General features: G+C 40.0%; 1 protein-coding gene across 1 annotated transcript in view; it reads left to right on the plus strand.

Moving 5' to 3' along the window:
* Nucleotides 1-17,173, plus strand: part of LOC129217750 (hepatocyte growth factor receptor-like) — a 144,102-nt gene that overhangs the window by 11,221 nt on the left and 115,708 nt on the right. The window contains exon 4 of the mRNA XM_054852090.1: nt 4,628-4,801. Within this exon, the coding sequence (XP_054708065.1) occupies nt 4,628-4,801 (174 nt within the window). The remainder of the gene's footprint in view (nt 1-4,627; nt 4,802-17,173) is intronic.

The raw sequence follows: 17,173 nt of genomic DNA on the forward strand, positions 1-17,173 counted from the left end.
TGGCAGCATTGCGAAGGCTACACAGATCCTGCTCGCAGTATTATGTCACTTCGGTTGCCCCAAATATTCTGCTGCCGGAAGGTAAAAGTGCGGCAGAATTTCTCACAATTTACTTTTAAAATCAATACAGCTTTATGAGAATTGTGATTTGCAACTGTGCTTTTGGGATTGTTCACAAATGAGTCATGAGAGAAAATGTCCTTTCTATGAGTGCGTTAGGCCCAGGCAAGCGTAAAAGTCATTGTATTTAAATAATGACGTATGCTTTAATTTACTGGTATGAAACTGCTTGAACAGCTCCACCAAGCGACTTTAGGTTGAACCATTCAGTGTTCCGTTCCTTAAAACGGGACCTTTCAGTGTGAGCTGGCGCAACGGGACAGGATACCTGAAAACGTTCTGTCCCGTTCAATAAAAAAAAATACAGGGGTCGTCCAAAAGAATGGAAAAACCTTTCAAAATGAAGTGTTTTGCACCTAATACTTAAAGAGATCTTTGGCTGTTCAAACTGCTTGAATTGGACACATATAAGTTCTAGATGGTGGTAAGTGCATATTGATGGTTGTTCCATTCCATATGCAGAATCCGCCCCAAATCCCGGAAGATAATTACGGAGACTTACTCGGTTTTCCAGACGGGCTCTGTGATATTCAATGTCGGAGATTGGGAAGGCCATGGAATGCATGCAACCATAGACTAATAATAAGAGTAGACCGAGCTATGGCAACTCTTTTGCTGCTCATAAACCAAACCATGGGACTGGTGGATATCCTAGCAACCGCGGGCGTTGATCGTAGCAGACGATCAACACCCGCGAGAAATAAAATAAATACAATTGATGGAACACGGAAGAACGATCTTTTATGGAGTCAAATGTGTTACTCTAAGTTGTAAATATTTTGTTAATATAGTGAGTTTTTCGTTTAGATAGTATTGTGCATTTTCTTTAGTCAATTTCACTAACTCTCTAAGCAATGAAAGATGCAAGCGCTCAAAAAGAATCGGCAAACGGTAAGATTTTTACCTACAATTTCAATTTAAGATACCGATTTTTTTGTTATTTTTGCGTTAACGCAAAACGTTTACGCCATTACGTTCACGCAAACGCTGACGTAGCAGTTCCAAATGAAATAAAAGTGACTGAAAACTGTGATCAAAAGCTAATGCCAAAATAATGCATAACTAAAAGAAAAAACAGTTCAATCTCTGCACCTGGAAAAAAAATATAATGAAAACACATCACGTCTCAAAATACGTGTTGAGTGCCAAACTATAGATAATGTTGCCGTCTAGCAACCGTGCCGCCAAAGTTTTCGCCAAGCCTCCCACCAGTCACATGATGTATCCATGAACCCATTTTTTCATCAGCAAGTCTGGGAAAGCTCGGTCTACTCTTATTATTAGTATATGCATGCAACTGCATCTTCATGTTTCCGAAACCATGAACTAAACAGTTTCATTGGGGCATTGTCATCTTGACATAAGCAATCCCCGGACGGGGGTTTGTCTGTGCCGTGGAATGCGCGTGATCGGCCAGAAGACTGAGATAGTCAGCGCTAGTGGCCCGTCCATGTGAGGTGACAAGGGCACAAACCACGCCCCAAACCATTATGGAACCACCCCATTCATCGTTGTATAGGAATGGGACATTCCTATACAATGCTGTTAATATACACCGCTACACAACGCTGTTAATACAACGCGTAATATACAACGTAATATACAACGCGTAATATACAACGCTGTTAATACAACGCTCTTATAAAGCTGTTATGATTTTATAAGTAAATTGTGAGAAATTCTGCCGCACTTTTACGTTCCGGCAGCAGAATATTTGGGGCACCCGAAGTGACATAATACTACGAGCAGGGTCTGTGTAGCCTTCGCAATGCTGCCAGGTTGCATATAAGCAACCTTTACTTTGCTAGAGACCATGTAAAAATTGTAGGCTTCTGCGGGGGTTCGCCACATGTGAACCATGCCTGAGGTAAAGAATAACAAGAAACTGGATTCATCGAGACACAAGACATGTTCCCATTGAGCCACACAGCCATAGTTCAGGTTCTATGGTCCTTCCTCCATTGCGCTCGTCGTGTCCGATTCATCTGTCGCGAGGGGTTTTGCAATCGCATTGAATATCGTATTCATGCAGTTTCCCTTCGCACAGTATTATTTGTCGATACTGAGCTCTGTGTGTGGATTAATGGTGCTAATTAGGATTTTGTGGAATCAATATCCCTACTTTATGACGACAATAGAGAGTATTGTTCTTTTTTTTATGCCATCGAATCTGTACCGTTGAAGATTTTTGTAATTAATCATGAAGGAGATCTTCAGAGGGAGATGTTATTTGAAAACGCTGATATCACCATTCTAATAGAGACTTCAGGGAATGTTTCTCTTTCCGAAATGAGGAGTTTTTGTACTATTGTCCTCATTTAAATGGGAACTAATGTCCTCATTAAAAAAATGTTATTTGAAAACGCTGATATCACCATTCTAATAGAGACTTTAGGGAATGTTTCTCTTTCCGAAATGAGGAGTTTTTGTACTATTGTCCTCATTTAAATGGGAACTAATGTCCTCATTAAAAAAAAAAAACTGGTGCTTACTCTGATTTTAATTGTTTTTTCACTCTGAACTTTTTTGGTATTTTAATCAGGACTGTTTACGTTGTTAAGAAACAGTTGATTTCCTTCACGTGGAGGATTTTAAAGGTTTGATGTTCTCACTCTAAAGGGACATTATTAGAATCTGTATTTGTAGTGACTGTCGACCCTATTTTGAGACGATTTCTCCGGTAAAAAGCTATACAATAATTTAGATAGCAGGTGTAGCGCTGGACACCATTTGACGGGGATGGGGATTATAAGGGAAATGGTTGACTTTATATAAGAATTGTTGACATCACTCGAATTGGAATTTTTGAGAATTCTTTACAAGGCCTGAACGTTTTCCTGATTTATGTTGTGATTTTTTGGATGTCTGTCCAGTTTCGCCGACATTTCATTTACCTCCCCCCTCCCTTGATTTTCAGTTTTCATCATATCTTTTGATACATTAAAGGGGGGGGAGACCCTTTTAAATGTCGACAAACTGGGGAGAAACCAGTTTTTGGTTAACTATTTGACCTCTCCCTGTGTTGACCATTAACTTGAATCGATTGAAAAAAACTGCATCAACGTGAGCGAAGCCGCGGGTAAAAACTAGTGAAATATAAAATTTTAAAACTAGGATATTATTTTATGTTAGAAAGTCGCCCGTCAAGGTATGGGGGGGGGGGGGGGGAATTGCTTCTACTCTTCTGCATTTGAATGAAGCCATTGCCTGTTAGGTGATATTTTGATAGTTGAAATGGATGAACCCTAAACTCCAGTAGGTGGCGTTCATTGTTTTCGTTGCTTCATTCCCCTGCAATGACACAGTCTTAACAGTGAAACGGTTAAGTGACCGGATCCAGTTCAGCCTCGTCACGATAAAGCCTTTCCCTGCATGTCAAACATGACCAAAACACATTAGCGAATGATCATGCCGTGGCGCGGGTTTCGTTGTTGAAACACGCGGGTTACTCTATCATCGGCTATTATTTATATGAGGATGCTAACTCTGTGGGTGCTGGAGGAAATTCGAACTCTTCAAAGGGTGCCGCGAATCGGAAAAGTCTGGGAACACCCGCGCTAATGACGTTCGGAACTACTTTGATATACCCCCCCAAATCGGAAATTTGGCGACTTTTTTTTCTCGCCGAGCAAAATACCTGTTTCATACCAGACCCACATTTCTTACACACTGCAGCCTTCAACAATCCAACCTCCATCAAAAAATAAATTAACATCTGCATATCCTGATGCACAAATAAACAATTAACAATGCCTGGCCTTCCAACTGTCGGTCTACCCGACGAAAATGAAGAACAACTATCAATTTTCCGACTCAAAATTCCCTGAAATTTTTCAATAACACTATATACAGTAGGCATATTGAAAGCTAAAAGATAAAAATAATAAATAGAAAAAAAAGTATAATTGGAAAATACAATCAGATTTGCAGCAAAATACAGCATTTCAGAAATCTGCTTGATCACTTCACAAAGAAATGGCGAATGAATGAAATGGCTTTAAAGCATATATGAAATCCAAAAATTGTTGCCACTAAACTTAAAAAAGAACTCAAAAAAATGGTACAAAATACAAGAAAATACTAGATTTGGCAACAGCAAAAACCTAAAAGCTGAAAAAACCTAAATTGGCAACACCAAAATAAGAAACAGCAACCCTAAAAAGTCCGTAGGGAGTGCCAGATTTGGCGCGTAATTTTTTTTTTTTTTTGGGGGGGGGGTATATCAAAGTCATACCCGACGTTCATGCCATCCTTTACCTTTTGTCCTCTTGCGAGTCAAATATTTTCAATCAATTTGTGCGAATTGCGCTTAGTTAACGGTTTCTTGGATGCAATATCATTTTAATGTTCAGACATCGAGTTAAAGGTTCATCAAATAAAAGTGTAAGTAGTGAACAAAAATGTTTTTCTACTCTATGTGGAAGCAGGTTTCGTGTTCAACTCTCAATGGATCGTCACAGCGCATCTTCGGTATTTTTCTAACTCGTCTGTATTTCCGTTTCTGTAGGAGGCGGAGGAGGGGTTGTGCGGCTCCGAGTTCAACCACTTCGTGTCCGGGCGGGAGCCCCTGCCCGGCGGGTTCCGGATGCACCTCGAGGACCACGTGACCGCCGTCTTCACCGCCATCCAGAACACCCACTCGGTGCTGTTCGCCGGGACCTCCGAGGGACAACTGGTCAAGGTGAGTCGCTCGTCAGGACTTCAGTTTCCAAAAATTTCTGGGGGAGATTCAGGGGCATGAGAAGGGCCTGATTACCCAAAAAGCTCGGGAAGCTTGAGCTTCCCCTCAGAATGTTTAGGGGGCCCGAATATCACTGTAAAACTGCTTAGCATTTCTAGTTTCTGCTTTTAACTGCTTTTTTTTAAAGAGACTGCAAACATTTGAACTTGCAAAAATGTTTGAAAGAACAATGAAGTGAGGACGCATTTGATAAAATGTAGCTACAAGCTAGAATCCAAATGATTGATTTCATTCAACTCTATTACAATGTACTTTTATGACATTTAATTTCCTTTGTGAAGCGTCAAATGTGATTCAAAATGTTACTACTCAAATTTGCTGAGAACTCAAGTGCAACATCTATATATATAAAAATGAATGTTTGTCTGTATGTCATCCATGAACTCAAAAACGACCCGGCAAAACTTTCACCGTTTGTTATTTTTGGTACTGGGAATGTTTATAGACCAGATTTGAAAAAAATCCGATCGATTCCTTTTTTATTCCAATTTAAGTCACAATCCATTGGATAAATACGAATAAAACTAATTCGCGTGAAAGATCTCATTGATAAGAAGTTAGCATTTTTCTTGCGTTTGAACAAATAAATTTATTGTTTTATGGCTTTTCATGCGACGGGGGGATTTAAAACTTTTTCTATTTGATATTTTTAGCGATGGATGGATCTCGCAAACTGCGTGAGTACAAAATTTGAGTAGAGTCACTGGATACCTGGACCGATTATTATGAAAATGGCTATATATATGTATTTTTCCACGGAGAAGGTCATTGAAGTCACTCGCCACCAGGTGTCACTGCAGAGTAGCCACTTCTGCCCCGTTCAACCGATTGTCATGAAAATCAGTAGAACGATGTATTTTTTTTGTTGGCGTAGCAACGCGCGTCTCGTACAGCTAGTATGTAATAAACAAACTTTCTGTCAGTCGGTGAGGTGGAATAAATTAACTCTGAATTCTGCTGGGCCACTTAGCATTAGTCAGTGTTGTATCAATGCGCATAGAATGTTTAGAAAAATTTCACCAAACAATAAGTGGGGGGCCCCTAAATGAGGCCGAGTTTCCCCTAATTTGAGAGGTTAACCAGGTTCTGGGAGCACCTATTGACCCGAGCCTGAAAGGGGCCCGATATTTTTTAAATGAGGGGTGAAATATATGTAGGGATGCAGGGTAAACAGTATGGAGGGAGCTCGTGAAAGTCATTTGTGATGGGCCCCAACGTTTCTGTGCACACCCCTGGGGACATCCCCGAATCCTAACTTGATCAAAAGCTTAAAATGGCACTTTTTCGACTTCAATTTCGTATATTTTCTGAGAGGACTGTCTCGGAATCGGTGTAGTATGAATTTGACGAGTTTTAGGGGGAAAAGGGGAGAATCAGCGACCAAACTGACGACGGGTCCGCCTTGACTCTCGGCGGCCCTGCGCTCAACTTATAGGCTTCAATGGCCTAGATTAGCCCACGTGTTGTTTATGTACGATTAGTAAGTACACTATAAAAAAACCTGCAGGAAAAGTAACTGTGTTATTTAACAGTATTTCTTACTTTACTTAAACATCGACAATTTCCCCTTTAAGGGTATTGCGAAATTGTTTCAGTTAACTAAACACACTAACTAAAGACATCCAACTCACAACTAAACATAAACTAAACTAAACACATCCAACTAACTAAACACAGTTACTAAACTTAACTAAACACATCCAACTCACAACAGACTAACTAACTAAACACTAAACACATCCTAAACTAAACACATCCAACTAAACACATCCTAAACTAAACACATCCAACTAAACACATCCTTAACTAAACTAAAAACTAACACATCCAACTCACAACACATAACTAAACTAACTAAACTAAACACATCCAATTCACAACATCCAGCATCCAGACACCGGCAAACGTTTGAATTTTGACGGCTAAAATTGAAATTATGTTTTTTGCATACCCGCCCGATTATGCTGAAATTTTCACAGTTTGTTCCTTTAAGTCCTGAAAAGGTTTGCAGATCAGTTCGAATCAAATTCGATGAATAGTTCTTTTTTTATTCCAATTTACGTCCAATTTTCACATAAATTCTCAAATATGGGGGTGAAAAATGACTTGCACATTGTTACAAGTCATTTATTAATATTACATATCGTTAGAAAGGGTAGAATTTTCCGCGCTCTACGCAATTTGTTTCATTGCTCTAACTTTATTACGGCGGGAGTTATTTGCGTTTTTAGCTGGAATTTTTTTAGGCTTAGCTGAAATTCAGGCACTACTTTCTTCAGTAAATAAATCACTAAAAAGTGAAGGAATGGTCCCACAGCTTTCTTTTTGACGCCATTGGAAAAAGCGACCTTTTTTATTCCAGGTCTAACTCGACCTATGGTCGGAAAGATAAGCTTTTATCTCGAAAGAAAAAAAAGTGACAAGCCTTTTTAAAATCAAGTGTAAGAAATCTCGATTCCATTCAAATTGTGAACCATTTTCTTTCGCATTTTAATTCCTTAAACTTATTTTATTTTGTGTTTCCATGGTTACGCATTTTAAATCCATCTTTCTGGATTTAATTTCTTAAAAGTACTTTAATATCTGTCGTCATTGCTTGGAAGGGAAATCATGATGTTTTTTTTATTTAATTTTTAAGCCTGATTGTTGAATATACGTCACTTGACACAATTTTTATTTTCAAGGTAGACCGGGCAACGCAGCTAGTAGAAAAATAAAACTGAATAAACGTCAACTACGGCGCGAGCAATTTGCGATTGCTCAAAAAAAAAAAAAAAAGTGGGGGAGTAGTGAGGCAAATGAATAGGTACGGAACAAATGAGTGGGCTGCCCGCTCGCCCCATTAAACCACGACACTTGAAGGATGGCGGCTCCTCGGATTTCGCGCGCAATCCATTTGCGGCGAGGAAGTCGTAAAACTGGACGGCTGGCAGCGAAACGAATCAAAATGTCACTTTGCATTACTTTTGAATGCTGTCGGGAATCGTTTGGCATGGCGAGCCTCGACATTTGATAAGACTACGTCACAGTCAAACCTCGTTTATTCGGGCCCTGTTTTTCCGGATCTTCGGTCAATCCGGATCGAATTCAATTTTCTGGCTAAATCCGGATTCTCAAAGCTGAGTTCGACTGTAATAATAGACAACAATAGCATCTCTTAAATACAGGGGTAAAGGTGAGTTCATCAAAAAATACCTGAAAGTTTCAAAGCGAGAACGGGGGGGGGGGGGGATCTTTGGTCCCTATTACTTAAGCGCACCTTTGCCATAGTATTAAATAGTTCTGAGTCAAAATAGTGTGTGTACATTTGATTAAATTTTTAATGGGTTACAAAGTTACTTTTGAGCTGGTGTTATACAAATTATCTTGACATTTGTCCATCTTAAGGCTCTTGCAGTTATATTTAATGAGTATTATATAATTTAAAAAATTGCGGAGGTAGGGAGATAAAAGCATTAAAAAAAAAAAACCCCCACATAATTCCGGTTTTTTTCGGACATAAAATACCGGAAATACGTCCGAAAATACCGGAAATTCGGTAAAATACCGAAACACAATCACCTCTGTAAATTTTCCAAACTTTCGTGCTGACGCATACAAAATGATCTGGTGAACTTCAAAATCCAATTTGTTTTCCAAACAAAAAATAATTTGATTAGTTATTTAGCCCCCCCCCCCCCCCCCCTTCTCCGAGTCGTCGGTACTTCAAAAAAGGTGCACATCCTTAGCTGGTTTTTAGAGCGTACTTCATATAAAGCTGAAAGTCTCTCTTTCAGGATCTCTGTGACGCGCACAGCGCCTAGACCTTCGGCCGATTTTCATGAAATTTGGCGCAAAGTTAGTTTGTAGCACGGGGATGTGCACCTCGAAGCGATTTTTCAAAAATTCGATGTGGTTCTTTTTGTATTCCAATTTTAAGAACATTTTCCCGAGCAAAATGATCATAAGATGGATGAATTACGAAATTATCATAATATGGATCCGTAACATGGGCGGATGGGCGAGAAAATTCACCATACATTATTTGTAAATATACAGGCTATAATCAACCTTCTGTTTTACGAGGACGTGAAGTCAATGTTTTTCACAGAGTCTCGTCATTCTCAATTCCTATAAACTGTAGAGGGCTCTGCAATCTCTGGCAAATGACCGCTGAAAGAGATGAAACAAACAAATGCCCTCATTTATAACCTGCTTTTAAACTTAGTGAATGAGTCTTCTTCCACCCTCTTCTTGGAGTTTTTTTCTATTCTATTCTTTTGAAATGACATCACGCCACAAAAACTGCCTGAAGCCTATTTTTGTACCGTAAAGGAAAATCGCGGAACGGAATGTTTTACCTCTTCCGGTACTTTCTGAAGTCACCGCAAGGTAGCGTATTCGAGTTCTGGATTAGCGAATTCTTTTCTAATGTCTTCATTTCTTATTTTGCTTACAAGGAGACCTTTACAGATCTGTCTGGATTGGATTCAGTTTCCATCTCGAATACTCAACTCCGAGTCCATCGGCACCGACACAAGCAACACAACTAAAGTTTTTCAAAGTCATGGCAATTCCCACTCTGTCTAATGGCTCACTAGTCAGATTTTCCCCTACATAACAAATATACATATGAGCTCGTTTCCTAATTCACTGCCGTTATAATTTATCGTCTGCAGTGTTTTCCAATTAATATTTTTCCATTTGCTATAATCTGGAATGTTTATAAAAGGGCCGTGGTGGCCTGATCGGTAAGGGGTCGGACTTGTGACCGGAGGGTCCCTGGTTTGATCCTAGCCGGTCGGAAATCCACTTTTTGAGGGTGACTGGGGGACGTTAAATAGGCTCGTGGTCACAATATCCATCAAGTGAAACGATACCTCTGGGGGTGCTAAGCCAGGAGTTATTCGACTTCTGTTTTGGTTCTAATTATCGAACTGTCCATAGATGGTGCTGCCATCTATCGTATCGTCTGATTCCAATCGTACTTCCACCAAATTAAGCGCACGATTTGAAAAAAAAAATTAATTTGAATTTTGACATCTTGAATTCAAATTATGTTTTTCGCAATCACGAGTGTGTGTATGTAGGCGTGTGTGTTTGTGTGTACGGATTATGTGTGTTTGTGTCTGTGTGCTGGCATAAGTGTGTGGGTAGTTGTGTGTATGAATGTGTGTGTGTGTGGGGGGGGGTATGGTGTATGTAGGCATATGTGTTTGTGTCTGTGTGCAAGCATGAATGTGTGGGTAGTTGTGTGTATGTGTATGTGTGTGTATGTGTAGGTATCTGTATGTATGTGTAGGTATCTGTATGTATGTGTATGTGTGTGTGTGCGTGCGTGTGTGTAGTTGTGTATGTATGCGCGTGTGTGTAGGACATGGATGCAACCTGGAGACGGCTTTCGCTATAGGAGCAGCATCGTGAGGAGTCGGTCGACGGTGATGGTGCGGAGGGTGGCGCTGGGAAAAATCAAAGGACCTCAAAAACAGTCAAATGAGAACAATAAGCAATCGTGATTGCTTAAAAAAATCAGTTTTGTACGCTGCTCGGGCTTGGGTTCCCGAGTGGCATTAGTAGCAACAACAACAATAATAATGTTTATAAATTTTTTAATTATTGAATTAGGAAAATAATTTATACTTTTCTTCAACAACAGGCGCGGAAAGCCAACATTCATTCCATCAAAATATTTCAACTGTTCTATCTCATTTCTTTTTCCGTTGCCATTGCAAAAGAGAAGGAAAAAGAAAAAAAACAATAGCTACCGCAGACGACAAACAAATTAAATAAGACACAGAATGATAAACATTGCAGACGATAATAAATAACCAAATATTAAATAGAAAGCACAGCAGACGATAAATTAAAATAGCAGAAACGCTAAAATGGTGTCTTAGAAATGTGTCTCGAGTGCTGCCATCCCACGCAGAAAAAGTGAAAAGTGAATTAAGCCATCCGTCAGCGTCCGATGGCCGGACGGGTCGCTATCTCCTCCGTGACAACTTCCAGCTCCCTCTCGTGTCCAAACTTGAGAGAGAAATCATATTTTAGGAAAGCTGTAACCTTTGGGGCAGGGAAGAGGAAAAAAAAATTAAAAATTAATTTGAATTTTGACATCTGGAATTCAAATTACGTTTTTCGCAATCACGAGTGTGTGTGTATGTAGGCATGAGTGTTTGTATCTGTGTGCAGGTATGAGTGTGTGGGTAGTTGTGTAGTTGTGTGTATGAGTGTTTGTGTGTGCCGGGGGGGGGGGGGGGGAATGTGTATGTGTGTGTGTAGGCATATGTGTTTGTGTCTGTGTGCAGGAATGAGTGTGTGGGTAGTTTTGTGTAGGTGTCTGAATGTATGCGTGTGTATGTAGGCATGAGTGTTTGTGTCTGTGTGCTGGTTTAAGTGTGTGGGTAGTTGTGTAGTTGTGTGTATGAGTGTTTGTGTGTGCCGGGGGGGGGGGGGGAATGTGTATGTGTGTGTGTAGGCATATGTGTTTGTGTCTGTGTGCAGGCATGAGTGTGTGGGTAGTTGTGTGTAGGTGTCTGTATGTATGCGTGTATGTGTTTGTGTGTGTAGGTGTTGTTTGTAGTAGGATATGGATGCAACCTGGAGACGGCTTTCGCTAGAGGAGCAGCATCGTGAGGAGCCGGTCGACGGTGATGCTGCGGAGGGTGCTGGCGGGAAATAAAATGATAGCACGCTAAAAACAGTCAAGTGAGAGCAATAAGCAATCGTGATTGCTCAAAAATGAAGCTATACCCAGGGCCGCCGAGAGCCAAGATTTCAGTTTGACCGACGGCCCTCTCTCCCCCCTTATAAAACTCATAAAATATATCTTACTCCAGTCCCAAGCCGGGTCTCCTAAACGGCTGGGCCCCTAGTTTCCGATTGCGTTGACAAAACCTTTCTTCGACCGTGGCCATACTGCATTCGGAAAAGGTCATTTCTAAAAGAACTACAGTAGACACTCATTGGGCCGTGGTGGCCTGATCGGTAACGTGTGCTCGTAGGGTCCCGGGTTCAATCCTAGCCGGTTGAAGATCCACCGTCTTCATTAATGGTGACTGGGGGATGTTAAATAGCCTTGATATCACGAAGTCCTCCAAGTGAAACGAAGACTTTGGGGGTGCTGGACCGAAGATTGTTGTCTCGAATCAAAAAATCAGAACTGTCTTTAGGGTGCTATCCAACTTGGTTGAACCACAAATTGTGGTGGGTACGGGGGACCCTGGAGGGAAAAGTCGACAATCATTTTACTCGGGTTTACTTTACGCGGATTTGATTTCGCATTGTTTAAGACTTGAGGTCTTAATTTCGTTTTGCGTGAATGAGTTTTGATTTTAAGCGGGAGTGGCATTGCAAACAGAGAGGAAGTTTTCCCCCTCCTCAAGAACCCGAACTTCAGGGATTGCTGACGATGCAATGAAGAGTATTTCGGCGTGCTCATAAGCGAGCTTGAGTCACTGGAACCTTTTTTTTTTGAGCAATCACGATTGCTTATTGTTCTCACTTGACAGTTTTGATATCCTATGATTTTATTTTCCCACCGCCTCCCTCTGCCAGCACCACTGTCGGCCGGCCTCACGATACTGCTCCTATAGCGAAAACTGTCTCCAGGTTGCGTCCATATCCTACACGCATACATACACACACCTACACACACATACACACAAACACACATGCCGACAGATACACACTCGTGATTGCGAAAAACATAATTTGAATTCAAAATAGTAAAATTCAAGTTATATATATATATATATATATATATATATATATATATGTGTGTGTGTGTGATTGGCTTAACTCTAAAAGAGCTTACGAAGTGTACCGACAGTGGATTTAAATTTAAGGTTTTATTCTTAACCAATGCAGCGGATGCATCAAAAATTGGGAACATCCTATCACTTGCTAAGAACACTGTTAAACGAGTGCTCTTATCATTGAGACAAAAATCGCGTTTTTTTTATAAAAAAAATCATAGAATAGCAACGAAGAGTCGTATGAATATGAGGTTCGCGCCATCACAGGTTCAAGAATTTTCTATGACATCGTAAAAAAAAATTATAATTATAAAAAATAATTATGAAATAAAATGAAATAAAAAGAACAAAAAGAAAAAAGTGTAATTATATAGGTTCGTTGTATAGTAAGTAAAACAGTACTGTTACAGTAAGAAACACATCATATTAGGTTTTTAATCATTTCATTAAACAGAAAAGAAATTCACGATTCCAATAAACTGTAGGGGGCGTTGCAGCCACTGTCTAATGGCGGTTGAAAAGGGTAAAACAAACAAATGCCATAACTTATAACTTACTTTGAATCTTGGTGACTGTAACTTTTAATCTTGTTTGTGGGAAGCTTTCTTTTCTATTCTTCTGAAATTACATCGCACCACAAACTGTCTGAAGCCTGTAATTTACCCCAGAGAAAACACGTGGAATGGAATGTTTTACCTTTTTCGGTAGTGTTGTTAATCACCGCAAGGTAGCGTATGCGAGCTCTGGAGTTGCGGATACCTTTCACCATCAGAGTTCAATGTACTTAGATACAATGTGGTGCACACAATGCAGTACAATGTTACTACAGTAAGTACAAGGCTTTTTTGCGCAATCACGATTGCTTATTGCTTTCATTTGACTGTTTTTGGCGTCCTATCATTTTATTTTCCCCCTCCGCAGCATCACCGTCGACCGACTGCTCCTATAGCGAAAACCGTCTCCAGGTTGCGTCCATATCCTACACACACGCGCATACATACACACACAAACACATACATACAGCTACACACATACACACACGCGCATACATACAGACACCTACATATGCACACACACCTACACACAACTACCCACAAACTCATGCCAGCACACGGACACAAACACATATGCCTGCACACACATACACATTCCCACCCCCCCCCACACACAAACACTCACACACTCATACCTGCACACAGACACAAACACACATGCCTACACACATACCCCCTAGACAGAAACACAAACCCCCCCTCACACACACACACACACGCCTACATACACAAACTTATATATATATATATATTTTTTTTTACGATGTCATAAAAAAATTCGTAAGCCTGTGAAATAGGATGGCTCAGACCGCACATTGGTTGGACAATTTGTTGCTTTTTTGTGAATTTTTAAAATGTCTGGAGGACTTTTCGGTACAGCCCGTATTAACAGATATGAGACAAGTGGGAATGATTTCGTACGCATTGCACGCGTTGTGCACCTTTCACGTTATGAACAGGGCCTGATTACCGCACAAGCCAACTAGGCCTGGGCCTGGGGCCCCATCTTCCTAAGGGGCCCCGATTTTTTAAAAACTTATACATACCATTAAAAAATCATGTATTTTTGTGAAAATAATGAAAATTAATGATTTATTAATTGAACACATACCTCTGAAATATTGTTAAACATTATTTTGCATTGACTTAATGTAATAGAATAGAGAGCGGGTGGGGGGGGGGGAGACTCTAAAGCATTGTGGGCATTGGGCCTCACATTTAGTTAGTCGGGCCCTGGTTATGAAGCAAAAAAGTGTCCGTTCGAATTTTTCCAGCCTTGAGTGGAATGCTTCCACTTTTTCCATAAATACTCATCGAGGAAAAAGAAAAGCGAAACTATAACATAAAAACCAAACTTCTTGCCCAACGCCAGAGTGTGTGAAAATTGGACTTTGACATCTCAGTGGAGTGGCTTTTTAGACGTTCGCCACTTGACACGAAGCTTTTGTCATCGTGAGGTCACCGCGAGTCGACAAAGAGAGAGAAACCACTCCGGGACAATTTATGACTTCATTACGCAGTTCTCTCCCCCCCCCCCCCCCAGCCCCCGCGCACTTGATGAAGACGAAAATAACGACTTACGAGCGTTTCCACGATCGTCGATTCCCACAGTCGAAAGGCGTTGGGACGTGAGTGTCGGATCGGATTGAATCCGTTTCGTGGCTCAGCAAAGCGAGAGACGTGAGTGTCGGATCGGATTGAATCCGTTTTGTTTTCGGGATGGTTCTCTGACAAATGGCCATTTTCATGACTCTCTTGTTTTTTGTAAATGGCATGGAGAGGGAAACTGTCGGGAGAAAACCGGACATTTTGGGAAGAAAAGTTTTTTTCCCGTAGGCGTTTATTTCTAGTCGGGAGAAATTGGAAAGTTTGAAATTTCTTGCACAAAATTATGTAATACTTTGAAATGTAATGTCGACTACCGCTACAGCACGATTCGACTTGCACGAAATGGGCGAGTTATAGCCATTATAACGCCCGATAGAGCTATAACGCCCGAGTAGCGAATTTTATAGCGAACGCGAATTCTTCGCCCGCAACACGAAAATTTTCGTCAAGGAACCGCTGGGCGTAGGTATCGTCTTCAATACTGGCTACTAAATATTGGTTTCGTGAGTGGACTTCTGCACTTCAGTGACGCTAGAGGGGTGAAGTTCAGTGAATGTGAACTGTTGTTGAATGGCACCGTACTAGTCGTGTTTTCCACTCCAAATGTGAAAGTTAATTTAACATTAGTGTTTAAGCGTATTAGTATGCAGGAGAATATTTATATTAATTCGATGAGCTTCACATCACCAACCATCATCATCTTCAGTTTTTTAGTTACAATATTTATTGCTTTAATCCACTGTAGTGTTGCATTTTGTTGTTATTAATATTGCTTACTGTACATACAGTATTGCACTTTGTATCACTCTCCCATTGAACATTGAGTTTGCGCATCATTACAGTAATTTACATTGAATACGTTGTTTTTTAATTTTTTAATTTTTGATGCATTATAAATTCAGCTCTTTTCATTTTAAACGTTGAGATATACTTAAGGAACAGTTTAAAGCTGGCTGAAGGGTATTTACAGGTGTCGAAAATAAATGTTTATATTTATTAAAAAGTCTTATACGTACCCTTTTTCACAACGCGAAATTTCGACTTGCGCGAGGGGTCTTGGAACGCGTCCCTTGCGCAAGTCGGGACTCGTCTGTATTTACATTCCAACGTTTTTTTTTTCTTTAAATATTTTATATTTAAGTTCAGCATCCCACATGAAAGCATCAACTTTAATAATGCAAGCTGTAAAAGAATTTTATTTCCCTGTGCAGCACCGTATTATATTTTATTTTTCCCTGTAAAACTTGTTGCATTCACAGGACAGAATTATATCGATAGCATTAATTATTGGAAATGCTTAAGTTAAAATTTTAATACGTTTTCATTTAATGTGTGTATATACTACACAGTGTGTTCCGTTTTAACCTGCAAGACCTTTATTTTCGCAACCGTTAGTACGAGATGTATACTTCCAGTTGCAAAAACGTTCAAAATCAGATGCAGAGTTGAGATATAAAAAGTTTGAAGCAAAAATTAAAAAAAAAGAAAAAAGAAAAAAAAGAAATTAATTTGAATTTTGACCTGATGAATTCAAATTATGTTTTTCGCAATCACGAGTGTGTGTGTATGTAGACGTGTGTGGTTATGTGTGTGTGGGGGGGGTATGTGTGTTTGTGCGTAGGGGGTATGTGTATGTGTGTGTAGGCATGTGTGTTTATGTCTGTGTGCAGGTATGAGTGTGTGGGTAGTTGTATGTGTAGGTGTATGTATGTATGCATGTGTGTGGATGTGTTTGTGTGTGTAGGCGTATGTATCTGTGTGTACGTGCGTGTATGTATGCGTGCAAGTGTAGGGCATGGATGCAACCTGGAGACGGTTTTCGCTAAAGGAGCAGCATCGAGAGGCGGCCGGTCAACGGTGGTGATGCAGAGAGAGGTGGGGGAAAATAAAATCATAGGACGCCAAAACAGTCAAATGAAAGCAATAAGCAATCGTGATTGCGAAAAAAAAAAGAGTCAAAAAATACGAAATTTAACTTTTTATACGGGCCCTAGGTCCCCCAACTAATATTTAGAGAAATAATCTCCATTGAAAATTATTACTAACACAAAAAACTTGACATTTGTGCGAACAAAACTCAAGGAGATATGTATCAGTTTAAAGTTTTAAGGGACCATACAGAAAATGAGATTGAAACTTATCGCCCTTTCAGATGAATGACAGGTCGTCAAAGTAAGAAGAACAAGGTACTTATATTTTTCATTGCTGTTTAAAAACAAATGCAAATGTTATGCCGTGATACGCAAAAACACACGACAAAACCTCGAATAATTTGAAAAATCACAACTTGCACACATGTAATTTTAAACACTTTTTAACTACTATATTTTCCCCCAAAAGATGTAAATGACGGCGAGTGAAAAGTAGTGTAAGTCACAAAACGCTGCGTTTCATTTCTCGGTGAATATTGGTCG

Source organism: Uloborus diversus, chromosome 2 (assembly GCF_026930045.1).
Source record: "Uloborus diversus isolate 005 chromosome 2, Udiv.v.3.1, whole genome shotgun sequence".
In the NCBI taxonomy this organism is placed as follows: domain Eukaryota; kingdom Metazoa; phylum Arthropoda; class Arachnida; order Araneae; family Uloboridae; genus Uloborus; species Uloborus diversus.